General features: G+C 39.4%; 3 protein-coding genes and 2 long non-coding RNA genes across 9 annotated transcripts; 3 read left to right on the top strand and 2 right to left on the bottom strand.

Moving 5' to 3' along the window:
• The first annotated feature begins 236 nt into the window (after positions 1-236).
• LOC105184086 (tetratricopeptide repeat protein 21B) lies at positions 237-6,386 on the top strand. 5 transcript variants are annotated; one of them, XM_025301138.1, is made up of 9 exons: positions 237-439; positions 1,182-3,351; positions 3,438-3,754; positions 3,924-4,019; positions 4,092-4,258; positions 4,652-4,859; positions 4,954-5,267; positions 5,419-5,812; positions 6,105-6,386. In XM_025301138.1, exons 1-9 carry the CDS (start codon positions 382-384, stop codon positions 6,341-6,343), a joined length of 3,963 nt encoding a protein of 1,320 aa, XP_025156923.1. In that variant the 5' UTR covers positions 237-381; the 3' UTR covers positions 6,344-6,386. The 5 variants fall into 5 exon arrangements, with proteins under 5 accessions (XP_025156923.1, XP_025156922.1, XP_011140943.1 ...); XM_011142641.3 differs by adding an exon at positions 625-731 and having other exon boundaries at positions 288-439; positions 3,924-4,258; positions 6,105-6,343; XM_019841793.2 differs by adding an exon at positions 606-731 and having other exon boundaries at positions 372-439; positions 3,924-4,258; positions 6,105-6,343.
• A 130-nt stretch (positions 6,387-6,516) lies between these two features.
• Positions 6,517-10,211, bottom strand: lovit (loss of visual transmission). Its single transcript, XM_011142649.3, has 8 exons — positions 9,877-10,211; positions 9,178-9,440; positions 8,738-8,995; positions 8,361-8,608; positions 8,145-8,282; positions 7,728-7,907; positions 7,408-7,647; positions 6,517-7,149 (listed from the first exon to the last, which is right to left on the bottom strand). The coding sequence occupies exons 1-8, from the start codon at positions 10,074-10,076 to the stop codon at positions 6,754-6,756; spliced, it is 1,923 nt and encodes a 640-aa protein (XP_011140951.1). The 5' UTR covers positions 10,077-10,211; the 3' UTR covers positions 6,517-6,753.
• A 147-nt stretch (positions 10,212-10,358) lies between these two features.
• Positions 10,359-12,387, top strand: LOC105184080 (uncharacterized). The gene is made up of 4 exons (XR_849828.3): positions 10,359-10,766; positions 10,837-11,142; positions 11,262-11,563; positions 11,664-12,387. It is a non-coding gene; the product is annotated as an uncharacterized LOC105184080 (long non-coding RNA).
• A 1,663-nt stretch (positions 12,388-14,050) lies between these two features.
• On the bottom strand, positions 14,051-15,660 carry LOC112589112 (uncharacterized). Its single transcript, XR_003113287.1, has 3 exons — positions 15,480-15,660; positions 14,703-14,949; positions 14,051-14,235 (listed from the first exon to the last, which is right to left on the bottom strand). It is a non-coding gene; the product is annotated as an uncharacterized LOC112589112 (long non-coding RNA).
• A 160-nt stretch (positions 15,661-15,820) lies between these two features.
• On the top strand, positions 15,821-19,635 carry LOC105184070 (synaptic vesicle glycoprotein 2C). The gene is made up of 11 exons (XM_011142623.3): positions 15,821-16,008; positions 16,218-16,274; positions 16,550-16,711; positions 16,789-16,951; positions 17,379-17,500; positions 17,591-17,829; positions 17,933-18,153; positions 18,277-18,494; positions 18,664-18,823; positions 18,995-19,122; positions 19,421-19,635. The coding sequence occupies exons 1-11, from the start codon at positions 16,005-16,007 to the stop codon at positions 19,474-19,476; spliced, it is 1,530 nt and encodes a 509-aa protein (XP_011140925.1). The 5' UTR covers positions 15,821-16,004; the 3' UTR covers positions 19,477-19,635.
• The last annotated feature ends 960 nt before the right edge of the window (positions 19,636-20,595 follow it).

Consider the following 20,595-nt stretch of genomic DNA (forward strand, 5'->3'; position numbering starts at 1 on the left):
TTCATTGAACATTAAATATACACTTATTATTTATATATGATCAATAATAGAATATAAAAATGTGACTGGTAAAGGCTATCTCACATATACTTTCTGTAAAACATAACAGTAAAGTTTTGACTATTTTGTATTGCTCGGTTTAAGCGTCTATAACTGTAACTATTTGAAACAAACAACATGATTAGTCAAAACTTTATTATTATTACTGATGGAAAGTGTGTGTGATGGTTTTAATTCTGCAATTTGTGAGTATTGTCGGTAATATAGGTCTTCTGTAACCTAATGTACCTTAGTGGTTACCATAACAACGTCCATCAACAAATGTAACCTACTTGCCATTATCTTGATGTTTATAAGTGGAAAAACGTAAATGGAAATATTATGGGAAGAACAAATGGGCATCGCCACACTCAAATTGCGTTCCATCGCGTGCAGACAAGTAGGAAACATAATTTGTCAACGATTTTTGCATGTTATGCAGCACAATAGAAAATACGGCACTTTTTTCGTGCAGTTAGTCGATGAATGTAAATAACACGCAAATGATAAGACTATTGCTTTAAACTTTGAATACTTTGTTGATTTTATGTAAAAATTTTGACTAGGTATTTATTACTTTATCAGCTTAAACAATGTTGCAATATGAAATTGAAGGATGAATCCTGTACATGGAATCTGTTGTTATCCCTGATAAATGTAAAGGTCAAGGATTAGCAAGACTCTTAGCAGAGGTATTGAAACATGCAACTTCAACTCTTAAATATTTCAAAAAACTTTCGAATAATTTTGATATTTAAATCATATACTTTGTGTAGACAGTATTCATATATGCTATAGCAAACAATTATTATATGTACTTACAATGTATCTACAAAAGTATTGCCTTACGATTAAAAAACTTTGATTTATAAAATCATATTATTGGACCATGTGATATTCTAGAGAATCCTAATTTTCTACCTTTGTATCCTGATACTATTTATGAACTGCCAGAACCCAAAGATTTCTAATTCTGATTGTAACAATGTAAAGATTTAAAATCTAAGTTTCTAAAAATTTATTTACTAAAAGTAGGAATTTAAGAATTAAGAAACTTAGAGATTACAATGAATATATTTAAGAAAAAGAATAGAAAAAAATAATTTTACATACTCTATATTTTCTGATGCATATTATTTCAGTATCAGTCCAAGAATTTGAGCAGAAGAAATATATAAGACGAAAAATGGAAGAAACAGAATATATAGCATTGATCGAATGGCATTGTTGCCAGCATTACTACAATGGGATGTTAGCGCAAGCGAAACAAGCTCGTGATGCTTATCCGAGCAGCGAGCGTTTGAAGCTTCTGCTTTGCTTGGCATATGCTCTCGTTGGTAAGACCCACGAAGCCATCAAGGAGAGCTCGAGTTTATTAAACTATGCAGACTTCATATTAGCGACTCTCCATGTGCAGAATACTGCCTATGCGGCCGATGGAAGCACCGAAAGGAGCACTGTGGCTCAGGTGGAAAACAGGATCCGGGAGGAGCGCAGGAAAGCTTCCTGCAACTCACTGTGTCTTGCAGCATCTGTATTATTTCTCTCTCGTCGAGTAGACAAGGCGAAAGAATACATCGACAGAGCATACAAGTTGAAACCGACGAACATGAATGTGCTACTCATCAAAGGATGGGTGGAGGCAAGTTTGAGTTATAGTACAGACAATCGAGAGGCAGAACGCTTTTTCGACTCGGTCCTGAAGGAGGAATTTAAGAACCTGAGCGCATCGTTAGGTCTCGCGAAAATGAAGCAACGTACTAATGATCATTCAGAAGCTATTTCGATAGTCAACTCTCTTATCGTGCGCTACCCCAAGTCAGCTCTACCGCTCGTGGAGAAGATGAAGTGCCTCTTGACCATGAAAGACTGGGAGCAGGTGCTGGAAATGACGAACAGAATATTGTCCGTGGAATCCAACAACTTAGATGCCATGAAGGCAAGTACTGTGGTAGCTCTCTGCAGAGACGGCAACACCAGCGAAGGTGCAAGACAGTTACAACTGTTCCTACGTCACTTGTTACTCGCCGAGCCGAAGAACGTGTTCCTGCTAATCGAGAACCTGCAACTGTTCTCAGGAATCGCATTACAGGATCACGGGATACTCTCGGAACTGACGCGAGCGGCCGAGAAGACGTTGCAAGTGTTAACATCGAACAACGTAGAATTAATGGCGGCACTCGGTGATCTCTACGCTGCTCTAGGCAATGCCAAGGATGCCGAGCACTGGTATAGAAGCACTATACGTGCGGACGAGTCATCTTTTGCAGCTCTCATGGGTCTGGCTCACTGCCAACTACTGGAAGGCTCGGCGGATGCTTTGGACTTGGCGCGTCAGCAGGTGGATTTCCTCATAGAGATACAGTCGCACGCCGTAAACGTGCGACTGCTACTCATGTCGGCGAAGATAGCGTCCGGCGTAGATGGCAGTAAGGCACTCGGCTATCTGGATGCAGCCGCCAATATCTTACTAAAGAATTGCGAAGGTCGTCCCTATGGCTACGAGTACTTGAGAGAACTCAAGCCGAATTTGTGCCTCGAGATCACGAAGCAACGTCTCATGTATTCTTTAAACAAATCTCTGATGAATGACGAAGTGGCCGTTGTCACGGAGAAGGAGCCGAGCGTCCGCTTATTGGAGTTACTTGTAGAGGCTTGTCCAGGTTCCAGCGTCGCGCTTTTGCTACTTAGCAAGGCCAAGATGCAAAGCGCGGACTACGAAGGTGCATTGAGCCTGCTGAGGAGATTGCTGGACACGGTAGAGCCATCCAATGCTCAAGCGCATCTCACGATGGCGCAAATTCTGGCGTATCAGGGCAAGTATCAGCTAGCATCGCAAAGTCTCGAAGTCGGTTTAAGCTACAACTTCAAGATCAGGGAGGAACCGGTCTATCATCTGATTACTGGAATGGTGCAACGGGAGGCTGGTGACCTAGATAGTTGCGTGAAGAGCTGTCAAATGGCCATATCATTGGCCGGCTTGAGCGGTAACAGAAAGTCCGATATGTCCACGTCGGACCGAGCAACGTTATATCTAGAATTAATCGCAGCGTACGGTAAAGCAAAGCGGTTCGCCGAAGCGTTGGCTCTTGTCGACGAGGCGAGGACGAATCTCGCCGGCACTAGTGAGCAAGGAAGAATCACGATCGGCACTGCAGAGGTATATTTGGACATGGGCGAGTTGGAGAACGCTGTTAGCTGCTTGCAAAATATCAATCCAGGACAGCCATATTATTTACAGGCGCATACCAGATTGGCCGAGATCAATTTGAATTACAAAAAAGACCGTCAAGCATTCGCAAAGTGCTTTAGGTACAAACGAATCGACCTCTGTTGTGTTACAATTAGGCGAGATAGATTTTAGCACATTATCATTAACGTTCATGTTTGTTCTACAGAGAATTGGTGGAACATCGCCCCGGCCCGAAAACATACAGTATGCTAGGTAACGCCTATATGTCTATACAAGAACCTGAAAGAGCGATAGAGGCGTACGAACAAGCTCTCTCTCAAAATCCAATCGACAAAGCGGACATTGCGAATAAAATGGGTAAGGCGCTCATCAAGGCACATCAATATGCGAAAGCAATCAATTACTACAAGGATATAGTGAAACAGGACAATTGTGGCGCTCTGAAATTAGATTTAGCAAACTTATACATGAAGATGAAGCAGTACGATAAAGCAGAAGCGACGTTGGTGCAAGAACTGCAAGGTAATCTTGCGCACAATAGAACATTAAAACATAATTATAAATCTTGCTTCAAACAATTAAGATCAATCAGCTATGTTTAGCTGACTATTATATCATGAATTAATTCCAGAAAAATGTAATCAAAATAACGTTTATAAATTGTATTATAATCTTATCTTCTTTTATTTAGACAAACGAGGGGAGATGGACATTCTGAGCCTGGAGATGCGAGGACAAGAGCTATTATTACTGGCCAAAGTGCGCGAGAAATCGGGCAACGTTAGAGGTGCGTTAGCAACATTAAAGGAAGCTAAGGAAAACCAACATAGATACATCCAACGTCTCGCTGTCTCGCCAGATATTGTAGATCAGAGACACGTATTGGCGAACATCTGTCTCACAATGGCCGACTACGCGACAACTTTGCGCAATTACGACGAAGCTATCATATATTATAAAGAAGCCTTATCTCACAAGTCTACGGATGTGAACGCTCTCCTTTCTCTGGCGAAGCTCTATATGCAGGTAAACATGTCATGTTTAAGTTTCAACATTTTAGTGTTTTACCTATAAATTATATTCTAATAGAAATATTAACCGAAAAGTATCGTGTTCAGTTATCAAATTGTACGTTTTTTATAATTAATTTTAAGAACTACACATAGAAAATTTTTTAGATAACTTATTATTGATAAATTTACTAGATAAATGCGTCTTTTGGTTTCTTTATTGAGATGAGTAAATTAAGTAATCATAATAATAATAGAAAATTTTTTAGATAACTTATTATTGATAAATTTACTAGATAAATGCGTCTTTTGGTTTCTTTATTGAGATGAGTAAATTAAGTAATCATAATAATAATAGAAGTAATAATTAATAAATAATAGAAATGTTAATAATGGATTTGTTCGTTAGATGAACAATTTAGACCGATGTGCACAGAACTGCTCGATTTTACTGAACGCCGAACCTAATAACGAGGCCGCGTCCGTGATGATGGCTGATCTCGCATTTAGGAAAGTGGACTTCGACACTGCAGCGTTTCACTTCCGACAGTTGCTGATACGCCAACCAACATACTGGACCGCTTTGGCAAGATTGATAGAAGTGTCACGCAGAACAGGTTTCAAATTTTCCTGGTTCTAAATTTTTATTTTTACTTCTCTTTCTCGAAGTATCATCGTAAAACTAAGTTGACCTTACTTACTTTACCTTAGGCACTATGGATGATCTGGACGAATGGTTGCAACGCGCGCAGACTGCGATGGGCGCTGGGAATGTCGAGGCTGGCTTCTACTACTGTGCTGGATTGTTAAATTGGCGAACGGGTAAGCTGAATTCTGCTCTACGAAACTTCAACTTCGCGCGACGCGATCCAGAATGGGGACAGCAGGCGATCTATAACATGATCGAGATCTGCCTGGATCCCGACGACGACACCACGCTGTCGAATGAGGCATTCAATGACGAGGACGCAGAGTATCAGGACTCAAGGACGATGGCTTTGAGGACGGCTTATCGATTACTTCAGGTATCGTATGAAATTCTCCATTCAAGTCTTCCATTATTATTTATATTAGAAATGAGTAATTGTTATTACTTATAGTTGTTATTCATAATAATAGTTTTCGAACATGATAATGACCTGAATGTGAATGTATACTTGAAATACGTTATTGCAGGAATTGAATCCTAAAGGAAGTCCGCACGAGGTGCTGACTCACAAACTCCTCAGCAATTTCTTCCTGTTAGCCACGAAGCAGAAGTCTAATATTGAAAAGGCTCTACAGGATTGCACCGCATTGGCCAGTCAGGACGCCCTCCGGGATCATGTAGGACCCGCTCTTGGCATGGCGACCGCTCACATCTTATTAAAGCAAACTCCACGTGCCAGGAATCACCTAAAGCGTGTTAGCAAGAACGTCTGGACATTCGAGGACGCCGAGTACTTGGAACGTTGCTGGTTGTTATTAGCGGATATCTATGTGCAATCCAGCAAGTACGACTTGGCAAATGAACTGTTGAAACGTGTGTTGCAGCATAACGCCACATGCGTGCGAGCTTATGAGCTGTCAGGTAAAAGACAAAATGAAGTTATTGAGTTACATTCTGATTATAACAACTATAAATTATAAATTATATTAAAATTTCTATTTACATTATATATATTTGATATGAAGAATTATTATTATCATCGTTGATAATTATTTTATTTATTATTATGCAATACTAAAAAATTGTAAATGAAGAGTATGGATCCCACTGATTATTATTGTTTATTTAATAACCTAGATTGTTGGAATCCTTAGAGATCTGTAAATTATATTTATAATATACATTCATGATTTAACTGTATATTTACTTTTAGGCTACATCGCTGAAAAAGATCAGAATTATCGCGAAGCCGCTACGAGATACGCTCAAGCCTGGAAATGCGGCGGAAAAACGAAGCTCTCTGTCGGCTACAAACTAGCTTACTGTTACTTAAAAGCAAAAACATACGCTGACGCTATTGAAGCTTGTAACGTGGTGTTAAAGCAGAGCACAGATTACCCGAGGATCAGGAAAGACATTCTGGAGAAGTGTATCAATAATCTCCGCACATGAAGTTTGAATTAATTCTGTTTGAACTTGTGTATTAGTCGATCATTTGAACTGTTGTATCATACATTGAATGTGCCCGTTTCTTTTTTTCGTTCCTCATTGAAGATCTAACGGACTAAATCATACATACAGTATAATACAATATCGTAATCTAGCGCTTGGTAGAGAACACGCGTGAGAAATATAGTAAATGCACGAAATGAAATAAATATAGTGAAATATATGAAATCGCCTAACGCGTAGTTAAGTGATTTAAAATTATAAAGATACAAAAGAATAATACAATTCTCGATTAACGGCTGTTTATTGAACTGTTAATCAACAGTTGTTTTGTGATGATCGGTTTAGCGTATGCCTACCGTCCTATGCAGGATCCACGCAGCTGAAGTGAATATCCAGAGTCGAAACGCAATTCACAAATCCAGATACATGATCTGCGTGGCCGACGCCGCGCCGCACATCGCCAAAACACTGGCTATGTACACCACTGCCACAGTACTTCCACACAGACTGACAATCGTGCCTAGGCAGCAAGACAGCAGGAATTGCGCAAGGAAGACCATAGAAGAGACAATAGCGATGTCGGTGCCTAATCCGCGCACGAAACCACCAGTTATCGCGTCCCCCGTTGCCGCGAGAGCGAATGTCGAGGACGCGTGATAATGTGCTACTAATAAATAGGGCATAGTGAACAGCGTGGAGTACATGACACCGGCGGTCCATGAGAAGATGATGACGCCGGCTGGATGTTTCGTCAGAGCCATTAGCAGCATGCCAGCACTGTAGAAGAGCAGGCCGTAGATATAAACCTGTATACATATAAAGAAAGATATTATTCGGTGCAGCCATCACTAAAAAGAAATTAATTATTTATCATATATTAATATACATTACATTATACAACAGGATTATCTTGTAGAATCAAGTACAAGGATGAAAACAGTAAGTAATTGTAAGTAACAAGTAATTATGTAAAATCATCAAAGATTTTTTTTGACAATGCTGTTGATACTCTGGTCTTGTTAGCAGATTTGTTATTCAGATTTTTATTCAACAGAAACCCTTACTTTACGCGCACGGAAACGTTGAATCAGTCGTTCAATGATCAGGGAATAACACGAGCAAGACAACGAGTACATGGACATCCCCCAACAACCAAAACGCACGCCCTCCTCGTAGAGTTTCCGTTCAAGGGTGTTCGCGGATGCTCGTGGATTTCCACCGAACACTGCCTCGCCTACAAAGTCCGTGAAGTACAAAGAGTAGCACACGTGTGCCATCCAGCAGAACAGGTTGGTTAAACACACCTGCCAATTCAACTCGCATTAAATAACTTGAATGTTTTCTAAAATTATGTAACAATATTTTCTAAGTACTGGTCGAGTACCTGACGAAGGCTGCGCGGCATGTAAACGATGGACAGCAGGTACTCTCTCAAAGTTGCCTTCGGGTTCACTTCTGTGATTCCAGCACGTGATTGCGAATCATCGAAGCCGTAGTTCACGTGGCCATCGGAGGCTTGTTCTTCGGGATGTACGGAAGTTTGCAGCGGATTGAGAACGAATTCCTTAATTGATAATTCATACTAGTTTTTAGCAATAATTTATTTAAAACTGTATTCTTCGTATATATTACTGCATAGCAATATTATCTATTAGTCTCCATTCCAATTAAAATTTTTTTTATAATTAAACTTCTTTTTATAATTAAACGATTTGGACCTTTATCATCAAATTATATATTTTGACTCATTAGCTGAGAATAGTATTGTATAAAATTATTGTAAACGCGTTCTCAAACTTACCTCCTTCGAGGAATCAATTTCTTGTTCATCATAGGTTGTGTCGTTGACCGTGCCGTAAGTGTATTTCGACATACTGTCGTCGGGCATAATTTTTTCGCGTTCTTGCTCGTTTTCTAGCTTAGTTTCCTGAATCTTTTCCTAGAGACATAAAGAATCGAAAGCGAAATCAAAGTGGTTGCACAAAAGTAAGACTCACAGCAGATAAGGCAAACCCACATTTGACTCGTCCACTCGATATTGATCTTTTTCTAACACTTCCAGAGGGATTTCTTTGAAGCTCGTAATCGTGCAGAAGACACAAATGACGAAGATGATCGTGATCAGAGTAAAGGTCGCATGTAAATGGCCTCCCAGCATAACACCGAGCGAGGTAGCATCCCAATTGATACCACCCAGACCATAGCCCATGAAGCCTCCCAAGCCTGCCATTATGGTGAACGTGCTTAGACCTCTAGCGTGGTCGTCTGCGAATGTTTGAAACGTTAATACGCAATCGATAATATTTTATTTCAAGATACAGATTATATATCATACCGATTATATGCTATATCGAATGCTGTATTATATATTAAATTATCTTCGTAAATATTTACCAGGTACAGTAACATCCAGGAGATAGGCCCTTGCAGGACTCTGGCAAGCGTCGGCGTCGAAGTCAAGTAGAACCGTGCCGAGGATAGTGAAGAAGATAGCCCAGGAGTGCGAAGAAGCCCTGCTGATCATATCAGGTGCCTCCTCTGATAACAGCTTCGCCGTGGTACGATGCCCAAGAGGAATCGTTTCGTTCGTGTCGGATGGTGTGTCGCCGAATGCATAGCCGATATGTTCACCGTTGGGTATTAGTATGAGACCTGTGACGAACACGAGAGCAGCGAAAATCAGAACCAAGGTAAACACCAAAACGTCATAAGACAATGTGACTAAGGTTGAAGAAAATTTCTGGCTAAATTTTACTATATGTTATTTAACAGATACTACGAAGCTTCTTTTGTCGCCTCAATAGGTCTGTTACTCAAAGGTATCTCGTACTTGCCTATGAAAACGCCCAAAGCTAACAGGAGAATGAAGGGTCGTCGTCTGCCGTATTTCATTCTACACCGATCGCTCATGCTACCGAGGATGGGTGTCACGAAGAAGCCCACGAGAGGACTCAGTGCCCATACTAGCGTCATGTGCTGATGATCGACACCAATCTTCAGCAGCGTCGGCGAAACGAAGGCAGTCTCCGCTGCATACGAGAACTCGATTCCCATCACGGCGGCCGACACGCGGATCAGCTCGGCGCGGGTTTTCCTCCTGAGATTATGGGATTCGCGAACAGACAACGGCAGATCATAGAGTGTTTCGAGAATGAAATGAACTATCGTATCACGTTACGTGAATTATATATATATTTTCTTAATCGAAAATGAAGAGAAATAAATCAAAATTGAAGTGAGTTAAGTGAGATAAAAATAAAATGATACTATATTGTATTACGACGATTAAAGTATATAGAAGAGTATTGATTGAAGTAACTGATTGAGACGTGAGTAAGAATCGTTTGACTCGATTGATTTCCTTGATCTTTTGTTACATTCTATTTTTATTCTTTGAAATTGAAATACCGACTTGCCGTTTATTTCTACGCTGTTTCGAATTATATTACAACTTCTATTACTTTTCTATGGTAATAATAGTGTAACACACTTTCTAATTTTCACTCGTATATCCAATAGATCGAAACTTTCACCTGTAAATGTGACAATAATCTTCCAACGTGCGCTCCAATTTGGGTGGCCCTCGCAGTTGATGCCTCAATCCGTCCAGGCCTTGATCCAAATTCAGACCTGACTTCCACTCCTTCCAGCTGTTCCATCTTTCCTTGATGATGTCACGAACACCGTGAAATCTACCCGCGAACCCTTCGTACTCGTGCAACTTGTCCACCATGATTGGACTTTTATCTCGTACGATACGGGGTAAACGATATCACGGTCAACCACTTGAATTCGTTGGAATACATTATTGTTTAGAAAGGTAACATCGAGTCGCAAATTTTATTTTTTTCTTTTATAAACAATAAATACAAAGTTTAAGGAAATATTGGCAATCAAAATTACGTTGGTATCGATCAAAGGTAATCACAATACATTACTCATATTATGTTTTAATTATTATTTTTATGAAATTAAATTTCTCTCAAAACGCGAATTTTATCAAGCTTTTACCCGAGAGTTAGAGAGCGCGAGATTTATTTATTTAATTGACTTATTTTACAGAGATGATAGTACAACACAAAGAACTCTCGATCTGGATAATTGATCCTTAGTTGAAATTTGGCGGGAGTATGACGAATCGTTCATGAATCGACTAGATCACATGTGCGACTTGTGCGAATAACTCGTCCGTGAAAGCACGGTCGCGGACGAGCGACGACTGATCGCCAAGTCACTGCAAGCTCGCTGTGAAAATACGAAAGCTCGAGGAATGTCCGCGCAATCTCGGACAAGCCGTTGCGAGGACAGCTCGTGTCGTTCTTGACTCGATGAAATGAGCTTTCCGTGTAGCGAACCGGGAGAACTCATTGTTCCTGATATCTCCTAATTAATACCGGAATTACACGAGCGTTCTCACTATCAGGTCCGTTGTCGAGAATGTAGATCATTATCTTTAAGAGACACAATTTGTTATTTATGCAATATGAAAATAGTTTTGTAGAATTTATCCGTTTGGAAAGAAGAGAAAAAGAGGTGCGTTTCGTAAATATTATTGAAGAACGCCAAGAGCGTCGAGAGAGAAGTGATCTTTTAATTGCGAGAGGGAGACCGTTCGATATCGTGGCCGTCACCGAGGTGATCATTTTCTCTTTCCCAGTAATCCCAGAAGATTTGTTGGGCTTTGCTATTGCCTTTCCCTCCGTGGTGCTTGGAGGTTTACACGAGGTCCAATAAGGAGGAAACATTTCTCTCTCGGCAATCCGATTACTGCGTATAACAGTAAATACATCTGAAATCAAGTAAATACGAGCATTTATTCGTCCTACTCTGTTTCTGTATATTATTCTTCTTTTACTTCTAAATTAAAGAGAATATGATGAAAGAAAAAAACGTATAAAGAAATAAATGAATTTTATAGGAACTGCGGAGATCGATCGATACAGTTTATCACCTTAATACGCAGCTACGAGCAAGGCCATTCACGCAACGAAAGCTCCACCGCTCTTTGTAGGTCTTCGTGGCCGCTGACGTTCGCCTGATGTTCGATGTTTGAAGCGGAAGCGAAGACGAAGATGCATCAAGACAAAAAGACAGAATGTGTCTACCTCTGGATTTCTCTTAACACTTTGAACATCAGCCGAAAGATTAAATCGAAGCCTGGAATCAGTCAATGTCTCTTTTACGATTTCTCGAATATTGAGACGTATGTCTCCGAGAATGGTACGACTTAATAAGATTTTCCCGCTTATGTAACTTTAAATTCTTCTTTAAAATTCTTAGCATACATACAAAACATCTGGAAAATGTTTTGTGTCCTTAGAAGAAACGCACATCGCGAATCGATGCAACAAGACGCGAGTCCATTTCTTCGCTGAACAGAGGAAGGAGAGAAGAGAAAGAAAAAAAGAGAAAGAGAGAGAGAGAGAGAGAGAGAGAAACTGATTGAAAATCTTCTTCGCTTCAGAAAGAGCGCGGATGAGTGCAGGATACAATTTCCTCGCAGGAAATTACGTCTACGAGTTGACGTCAGAAGAGCGCTTCGTTAATACGCCGCTGTCCTCTACGCTTTTAAAATGCACGCAGGATCGATATTCATTGTCACCGTATCGATGTCGTCTGTGGTGTTTAAGGTCCGAGGTAACATACCACCGATATGTAACGGAGTTATCAATAAAGAAAAAGTATTCTGACAGAATCTCGACAGGCAGCAGGAATTCACGGTCAACGTCGAGGTTCCTAGAGTTTTCGCGAGATGCAAGACCAAAATTTCAACTCCGAAGTTACCACCGAGACATTGATAAGACGGACAAGTGAACATGCGACGTATGCATGCAGATGATATACGTCTGCGTCTGTTGTGTCGATTTGGCTGGCGACGTTGCAATTAATAGTTTTCGCTCGTACCTTACTTGTTCTAATTAAGGCATCACGATATCCCGGGACACATCCCGGTATCAGCCAATACTTCTCGCAGGGTCGGCGCGAGAAAATGAATCTGATATCTCCTGGACTAAGTCTGTATCTGCATTAGAGGATCCTTATCTTCATTAATTGCATCGATGTAAAAGATTCGTCATTCTTCTATTATGTTTTAATTAAAAGAGGATTGACAAACCTTCCTTTTCTTCTTCTTCTGTTTCTTCTTCTTCTTCTTCTTTATTGAAAAGAAGTTTGTCAATTTTCTTTTCGGGGAACTTCAACCAGTAACTTCATGTAAAGATTACCACAACAACAAGTCTCAGTTTTACACTATCCCGACGTATACAAAAATACAATTCTTGGTTTATGCGCCTTGCTAATGGCACGAAAAAAACTATCGTCGACCCTGCACATTTCCTTGTCATTGGTCCATATTCGTCTAAATATCGCACTCATACCTAAAGCAGTTAAGGTCGCGGCCACTGAAAGTGCTGAATGGTAGGACCGCATCCGGAAAAGTTGATGAAGAACCTGGCCGCGGGGAGTCTTCCGTGATATTTCTAAGTCAACGTTTCTCGTGTGTATCTGTGTTCAGCATAATTTTTCCCAGGTAAATTACATGCATGCTTGTTTACATGATAATCCATGTGTAGCAATATCGAATAAGAGGTATTTATCAATTTCAATTGTAAATTCGAGGGTGAAAAGTCGCTCAAGTTCTTTTCAGTTAACAACAGACTACACCAGGAAATATTTTTCATATAACTTTTATATTCATGTATATTATCTCTTCATATGAGATAAAAAAGCCATTGAATAATTTCAGAACATATTTGTCGAAAAAAATATATATTTTTATTCTCGGCTAGGCGAGGAATGTGGGAGATACGTAAAAAAACACACGCGATGTTAAAGGACCAGTCGAAACGATAATGCGGAGCCAATTCACATGGGCGTTATCGATCGGATTCAGAGAAACTAATCTTTCACGGTGTTAACGAACAGGTAATTCCTTTTTTCTCACTCAGCAAACAAATCTTGGCGAGTCGGGCAGCTGTAATTACTTTGTGTTGATCGGTGATTGATTGTATCAGTGTGCGATCAATTGGGTCAATACCCGAATGAAAAGAGATTACGACAACGTTATCAAACATAGCCGTAAACGATGAAATTTAGACAGATTGCTGGCTCCGAATGATTGGATCATAATCGCGGTATGCGCCCATATTTATTTTTAATCTTTGTACTTGCGACCGAAGGTCGCGCGCGCGTGTCTATCATCGTTGAACCATTGATTGTTTTTTTTTTCCGATAGAGGTAAAGTACCTCGGTGTGAAGATCTCGGGTTGAAGACACTGTAATTCGGTAACTGACACGAAGATGTAAATGAGGAACGCGCAACATCGAGGATACGCGTCTGAATTTCAGTTTAATCACTGCAAAGATAATTGGCAGTTTCATGTGGCAAGAATCACGAAACGAACGACGTGTCGGAAAAAATCAAATTCGACTGAATAATAAGAAAATACGCATGGCGAGGTTTCGGTTTAAAATGCGAATTTTGCTCCGATTAGATTTATCTGTTAGACTCGTTTCTTGCTAATCGCTTGTCCAATCGGGTATTTATTTATATAAATATATCTTTTCCGATCGGTTATAAGACTGTTATCGATAATATAAATAAGTTGCGTATTGAGCCAATCCCGTCACGATTGCTCGATGTCGCATCGCAGGGAACGCGGAACTTACAATTATTTGTGTCCGTACGCGAGATGACAGATCGCTGTTTTCGAACGTTTTCTTATCATGTCTTATCGCGGAAAATACCGAGAATTCAAAACACAATTCAATTGTATAGGTAGGGAAGCTGGTAAGTAGGCTGCTTCTGACACGCTTTCCTATTGGCCGCCGATGATTGTCAGATAATACTCTGGTAAACGTTTTATATTTACCAAGGGAAGTGCACAAACAGTCTGTAAGAAGCGAAAGAAGATGACATGTCTCACGTGCCTTGGTCTTAATTCGTCGAGATTTCTCGACAATACAATTACGTAGTAAAGTATTTCGAATTTTTACGAGTAAATTACAGGAGAGTCGAATGTTCATCGCATGTCCTTTGTAATCATTTTACTAATTTTAAATTTCTTTCTCTTCGAAGATAGGAATATTGAAGTCCTTCTAGTTTTGGTTAATAGTTAATATTTGAAAATAGAGGAAATTATTTTCTTGGGTCATTTTCCCATGAAATTTGATAGGATCTCTACTATGGAACCGTCTCCAAATTTTAGACCAAAAGAAATTTTAATAAATGGATATTCAATAATCTTGGGATAAACTATTTTTATGTATAATCTTTTGCTATCTCTAACATTGCTAGGAATGTTTTGGATCTTTCATATACTTCCCGATACGACATATTTTTAATTACGCAATTACTCACTGCCGCTTTTTCTCGTGATTTCATTGATTTCTCATGTCGCAACATTAGATTCGACATGCCTTCGATATCGTAAATCTTCGATGCCGACGTGCTTTGATGAGTATTAGTCATCCTTCACATTACGGATCGATGGTATCTTTCACTTTTAACTATACGAAGAATTATTTCCACACAATTTCGGTCCCATTACGACATGTTGATACGTGAAGCGTTGGCGTAGTCAGTCCTTCCTTTTTCATCTTTCCTCCTTTATAATCAATTAAAATAATTAATATATATCTCCGATAATAGAGAATAATAAATTCAGGAGATGAATTGAATAAATAGAAGCGGAAGAAAGTAACTTATTACGTGATAAATTACGTTAAGAGACTCGATGCAGACTTATTAACGTAGAAATTAGATATCATGTTAATATTTTGTGATTTTGCGGTAACGTTGTACCTTATCATAGCTAAAATTCAGACACATTAATTAATGACGTAATAAAGTCGTCACACCGTGTGACATAATTCTGTGAAAATACGCTATCTCGTGAAATTGCAATGTAATAATGATGATCAAACAAGCGATTCGCCTCGCGCTGACATCCGTGTATTCGGGTCGTAAATAATGAGCTTGATGGCCTGCATCGAGTAATCGTTTCGCAACAGACATACATTCGTCACATGTACCACAGATCGTTATCGAGGGTTGATAACGAGATTTTGGTCGAAGAAGAGAGAAGTAGTAAAATATATGTAAGAGAAAAAAAGAGTCAACAAAACAATTAATTACCAATTAAATTATGATTAAGCTTCCTCTTCTTGTTTATCACTTTCGAAAATATACTGAAGCTTTCTACAAACATGTTTGACCCTACTTTTTAGAAGGATCATATCTTATCGTGGCTCAACCTCGGACAGACTACCGGAAGCCACCGGTATGTCAAGGTGTGCAATCATGGCCTCTGATCATTCGCTCAATCGCGATCGCGCGAATAACAGCTACCTCCCGATTGCGAGTCAAGTCGCTCTGTCGCTTTTACAGAAGCATCCACGAAGAATCGCACGATTGTGCCCTTCGCGTCGGTTCGTCGCTCACAAATCGACATTTCTTCGGCAGCAATCAAGCAGGGTTGGAATTCACGGCAGCGACGCCGACAGGATACCACCGGGTGTTCACCAATGAATGCAGGGCGTCACCCTCAGGCACAATACCGTGGCACCAACAGCACCAGGAAACGACACTGCGGCGGCACGTCAAAGGAGAATTTCCGTCGCGCGAACACCTCCAGGACGTCCAGCGACTTGAGCGGCAGCCATGGGTAAGTTTTGTTTAAACAGTTTGCATCTACGTCTGGAATAATTAAGAAACAATTTTATAATCATAATATTATAAGATTTTTCGCAGTTTTAATCGAACAAGAATTTAAGCAATGTTATTATACAATGTACTTAATTGAAAAAAAAGAAAAATATAAATAGATAGATAAAAAAAGAGAGAACTATATTCACATCTTCTTTTTTTCTACAGGACTCGACTTCCTGGCAGACGGAGGTGCCGACTTCGAGCATGCAATCACCGTAACAGGTAAGTATTCTACAAAGAAATTACAGCCTATTACATCTATAACAAGCTCAATATTTAAGTGTCAATTAAATTTAAAATTGATCCAAGATTTCTCAAGATATTGCCTATAATTTGAAGATACTTTGTAATACTTTTTGTGTCGCGATATGTGCTGAGCTCTTTATATATATATATATATATATATATATATATATATTTGAATATATTAGGAATTAAATTACTCACGATGATTCTCGTGTTCCAATATCAATCGCGTGAATGATCTCTATGATTAGGTTTTGGAAAATTTCACTATATGTTATTGATGATCTGCGGACTGATCTATATGGACACAGCCATCGGCGTGACAATACTTTCATTCGTACTCCCAGCAGCACAATGCGACTTAGAGATGGATTCCAGTGCGAAGGGTTGGCTAACGGCCTCTCCCATGCTAGGTAAGAGAATGCTCCCCGTCTGAAATTAATTTAGGTTCGTGTAATTTAGATTACGACATTTTCGGATAACGTTGCAGGTATGCTGATTGGATCGTATATATGGGGATGCCTGGCTGACACGAAGGGTAGGAAGATTGTATTAATAGCCACGCTTCTAATGGACGGCATTGTGGGCATCTTGTCCTCGTTTGTCCAATACTTTTGGGTGTTCCTTCTCTTCCGGTTTTTCAACGGCTTCGCGTAAGTGAACCTCGACATATGCGAGGTATCCTATAACTCTCAACCTTAATTTATATGATGAAATCTTCGATCAACGTGGAGTCGATTTTTCCTGAAAAAAATTTTAATGTCACCTGTGCAATCTCTCACACACACGCATACATATGTCTCAATTAAAAATTCTATTTAAACAAAATTCGAAATTGGCTGAAGAATATGATTTATTGGTTTTCCTAAAATCTCACTTTATAGAAAAGCTTACCTTTTTTACTTCATAAGCGTCTTAGAAATTCCGAAAAGTCGATTTCATATTTATTAAAGGTAGAAATCCGTTGTTAAAATTAACATAACTCACACCTACGTGTATAGAACTTGCCGTAACAAAGTTAAATTTAAATAAAGATAAGTTATAAGCAAAGTTTAAATTGATAGTTTGATCGTTATATAGTGTGACTGGCGCCATGGGTATTTGCTTTCCATATCTCGGCGAGTTTCAACCCACGAAATATCGCGAACGCTGTCTTTGTTGGATGGAAATGTTCTGGACGGTCGGTGTAATAGTCTTGCCATGTAAGTTACCATTACTCCTTTACAGTTTGTCTTGCAACATTCGAGATTCAGACGTCAAGAGATTCGAAATCAAAATTGAATCATTTTCAGTGATCGCCTGGTTGATTATACCGCTGAATTTCACGTATGTGAGCAACATGTTTTATTTCAAGACATGGAATCTTTTCGTGGCGCTCTGCGCCTTGCCGTCGCTTATGCTCGGTCTCTGGCTTTTCGCCTTTCCGGAAAGTCCGAAATTTCTGCTGGAATGCGGCGAGACCGAGGCCGCTCTTGAAGTGTTCAAATGGATCTACTCACAAAACACTGGCGCTGATCCTGATACATATCCGGTAAAAACTTTCTATCGTCCAAGTCATCTGAATCTATGTCGTTGTGAGGGATAGAATTTTTTTCTTTCTTCATTTTTCCTCACGCTGCTTTCTTCTTCTTCAGGTGAAATGTCTACAAGAAAAGACAAAAGATAAGAGTACCAGGTCGTTAAAATTGCACAAACGGAAAGATCTGAAGGTTCTCTTCACAGAAATACGAGAACTAACGAGCGCGCTCTGTAAGCCACCCTATTTGCGTAATACATTGCTCGCCTGTGCCATTCAATTCGGACTCACCAGCAGTTATTACACTTTGATGGTCTGGTTTCCGGAATTGTTCACCAGGTAATTTCTACTTTCTTACTTTTATGATAGTCTTTACAATGATATTTAAGCTGTGATAGTTTATAATGTCTGTCACGTTGATTCTTTCGAGTCCTCCTAAACTCTACTTTGTGATTTCGATAGGTTCGAAGAGTTTGAGCATATGAATCCAGGTGAGACCACATCGGTATGTATCGTCTCTGCTCTGCCAGATAACGCCACTCTCGTGGACCCTTACGGATGTGATATGACAATCGCACCGTCCGTTTACTTGCACACCGTATACATTGGGCTCGCATGTATCCCGGGTTCCGTCATTCTACCTCTTTTCGTGCACAAATTGGGAGCCAAATTCTTCTTAAGTAAGTAATGAAGTTCGGTGAACGTAGAAGAAACGTAGAGCGTAAAGATATGTTCTTCGATAATTTTGTAACATACAATTTGTATTCTTTCCAAAATAATATATTTGTATAAGAATAATAGACAATAATATAATTAATAGATTAAAAAAGAATGCAATGGTAATTACAGTCGTGTCGCTGGTGGTTTCCGGAGCAGTGACGGTGGGTTTTTACTATGTAGTAAACTCAATGCAGAATTTATGGCTTTCGTGCGTATTCGAAGCGCTCACGTCCCTCGGGATCTCTCTAGTTTATTGCGTGATCGTCGACATGTTCCCGACGAATCTCAGGTAAGCGAATTGCGAATCGAACTTCTCACATCCAATTCGAAATTCATCATGCATCAGTCCTTCCTAGTCCTATTATTGCAATTTCGTATCAAAGAATGTTGCAATTATTTAAATTGCTGGACATTAACAATATAAATCAACAATATAAATCTTATGTTCTTCTCATTTCAGAGTGATGGCCGCGGCTTTATCATTGACGATGGGCCGACTAGGAGCTTTGGTTGGCAACTTGGTGTTCGGTTATCTGATCGATTTAGCCTGCGTAATTCCTATTGTATTATTCGCTACGTTTTTGTTTGGTAAAATTTCACCTATATATATAAAATTAATTTTGATATTAGCCTATTCATTTTAACTCGTTAAAAATCATGAATGTGATAACACAAAATTTTAGTTGGATCATTATTACCATTTTTCAAATATTTTCAAGTAATATTCCAATAATTAATTAAACAAAAATTTAAGATCATTGTGTTTATATGATAAAATTTTGAAATTCTGAAAATGAGCTGGTAATGGGTTAAAAGACAAGGCGAGCTATTTTATTATTCATAAATAAATGATCGTTTATGAATGAGTAACAAAATTCATTTTCAGCATGTGGCTTCATGTCGTTTCTGTTACCAAGAACTGGGAAAGAAACATTGGAATAAAATTGAAGGGAGGAAGAGGTTGTTCTGTTTCTGTTCATTCAAGCAACTCGAGAAATTTGCACCTGGATCACTCATCGTTATATTTATTAATAAACTTATTTGTAAAAATTGTGCGAGACCATTTACGTTTTATCCCTGATGATAAACCTCTGATTTATCCCTAACGGACGTTTAATTAACTTAGCAAAAAGTTTATAATTAACAGATTATTACATCATTAGATAACGAGAAAGAAACAGAAGGGGGGAGGGGGGGAGAGAGAGAGAGAGAGAGAGAGAGAGAGAGAGAGAGAGAGAGAGAGAGAGAGAGAGAGAGAGAGAGAGAGAGAGAGAGAGAGAGAGAGAGAGAGAGAGAGAAAGTAATGAGGTAGAGTCGATTCTGCCAACATCAAAATTAATATTCATTGTGGTCACAACATCGTCATATCATTATAGGTGACATCATCACCTATGCTACCATAGGTCGGCATTATCATATGAATGGAAATCTAAAGAAAAAAGATAACCATGATCTAGTTAAAACTCTATACTACAATTATAATCTTGAATTTTAAATGGGAGTTAATTAACTAACTGCGCATAGGAAGCAAAAAAGATATCGTTTTATCTTGTAACCTTGACATCGCTTGAACAGCATTCATTGTACATGGTTATAATTAGTAATTACGTGATGTTTTTCACAGATATATTACGTTACATTGATTGTCAAAGAAACGCTGCTATGACGCCTCTTCCGTTCTCCTTTTTCGCTTCCGAAAGAGTGCACAAAGTTCATCAGTTTTAGACACCATATTTGCTATGTTTGCGACCATGTTTGCCACGTTTGCGAACATGTTTGCGCACAGGAATTGGCAACATTAATTTGAACCGATACCAAAAATCGTCAAGGAACCAGGATCGTCCATCATCGAAGGAAATAGCGACTGTTGGTCAGTTCAGAAGGTCAGTCAGTGTTTTGGTGATAGAGGTGTCAACGTGCCTAGGATCGATGATACTCTGTGAGGATGACGTAACCTGATGAAAAAAGACGCGGATGATCCCCGCGCTAGTGAACCGTCGAGCTCGAGCAACCTATTTTCAGGTTATGTTTGTTATGATGTCAGATCACTGCAAGCACATC

This window comes from Harpegnathos saltator, unplaced genomic scaffold, assembly GCF_003227715.2.
Source record: "Harpegnathos saltator strain DR-91 unplaced genomic scaffold, Hsal_v8.6 scaffold403, whole genome shotgun sequence".
NCBI lineage: Eukaryota > Metazoa > Arthropoda > Insecta > Hymenoptera > Formicidae > Harpegnathos > Harpegnathos saltator.

Excerpts from the sequence above, each read along its gene's own strand:
- lovit (XM_011142649.3), bottom strand. The coding sequence starts at position 10,076 with ATGGTGGACAAGTTGCACGAGTACGAAGGGTTCGCGGGTAGATTTCAC. Across the intron at positions 8,996-9,177 it reads AGCTTTGGGCGTTTTCATAG|GTCTCATACTAATACCCAAC; the intron begins GCAAGTACGAGA and ends TGTTCGTCACAG. Across the intron at positions 8,609-8,737 it reads CCTGGATGTTACTGTACCTG|ACGACCACGCTAGAGGTCTA; the intron begins GTAAATATTTAC and ends AAACATTCGCAG.
- LOC105184086 (XM_025301137.1), top strand. The coding sequence starts at position 382 with ATGGGAAGAACAAATGGGCATCGCCACACTCAAATTGCGTTCCATCGC. Across the intron at positions 4,259-4,651 it reads TGGCGAAGCTCTATATGCAG|ATGAACAATTTAGACCGATG; the intron begins GTAAACATGTCA and ends TTTGTTCGTTAG. Across the intron at positions 5,813-6,104 it reads GCGAGCTTATGAGCTGTCAG|GCTACATCGCTGAAAAAGAT; the intron begins GTAAAAGACAAA and ends ATTTACTTTTAG.
- LOC105184070 (XM_011142623.3), top strand. Across the intron at positions 16,712-16,788 it reads AACGGCCTCTCCCATGCTAG|GTATGCTGATTGGATCGTAT; the intron begins GTAAGAGAATGC and ends ATAACGTTGCAG. Across the intron at positions 17,830-17,932 it reads CTGATCCTGATACATATCCG|GTGAAATGTCTACAAGAAAA; the intron begins GTAAAAACTTTC and ends CTTCTTCTTCAG.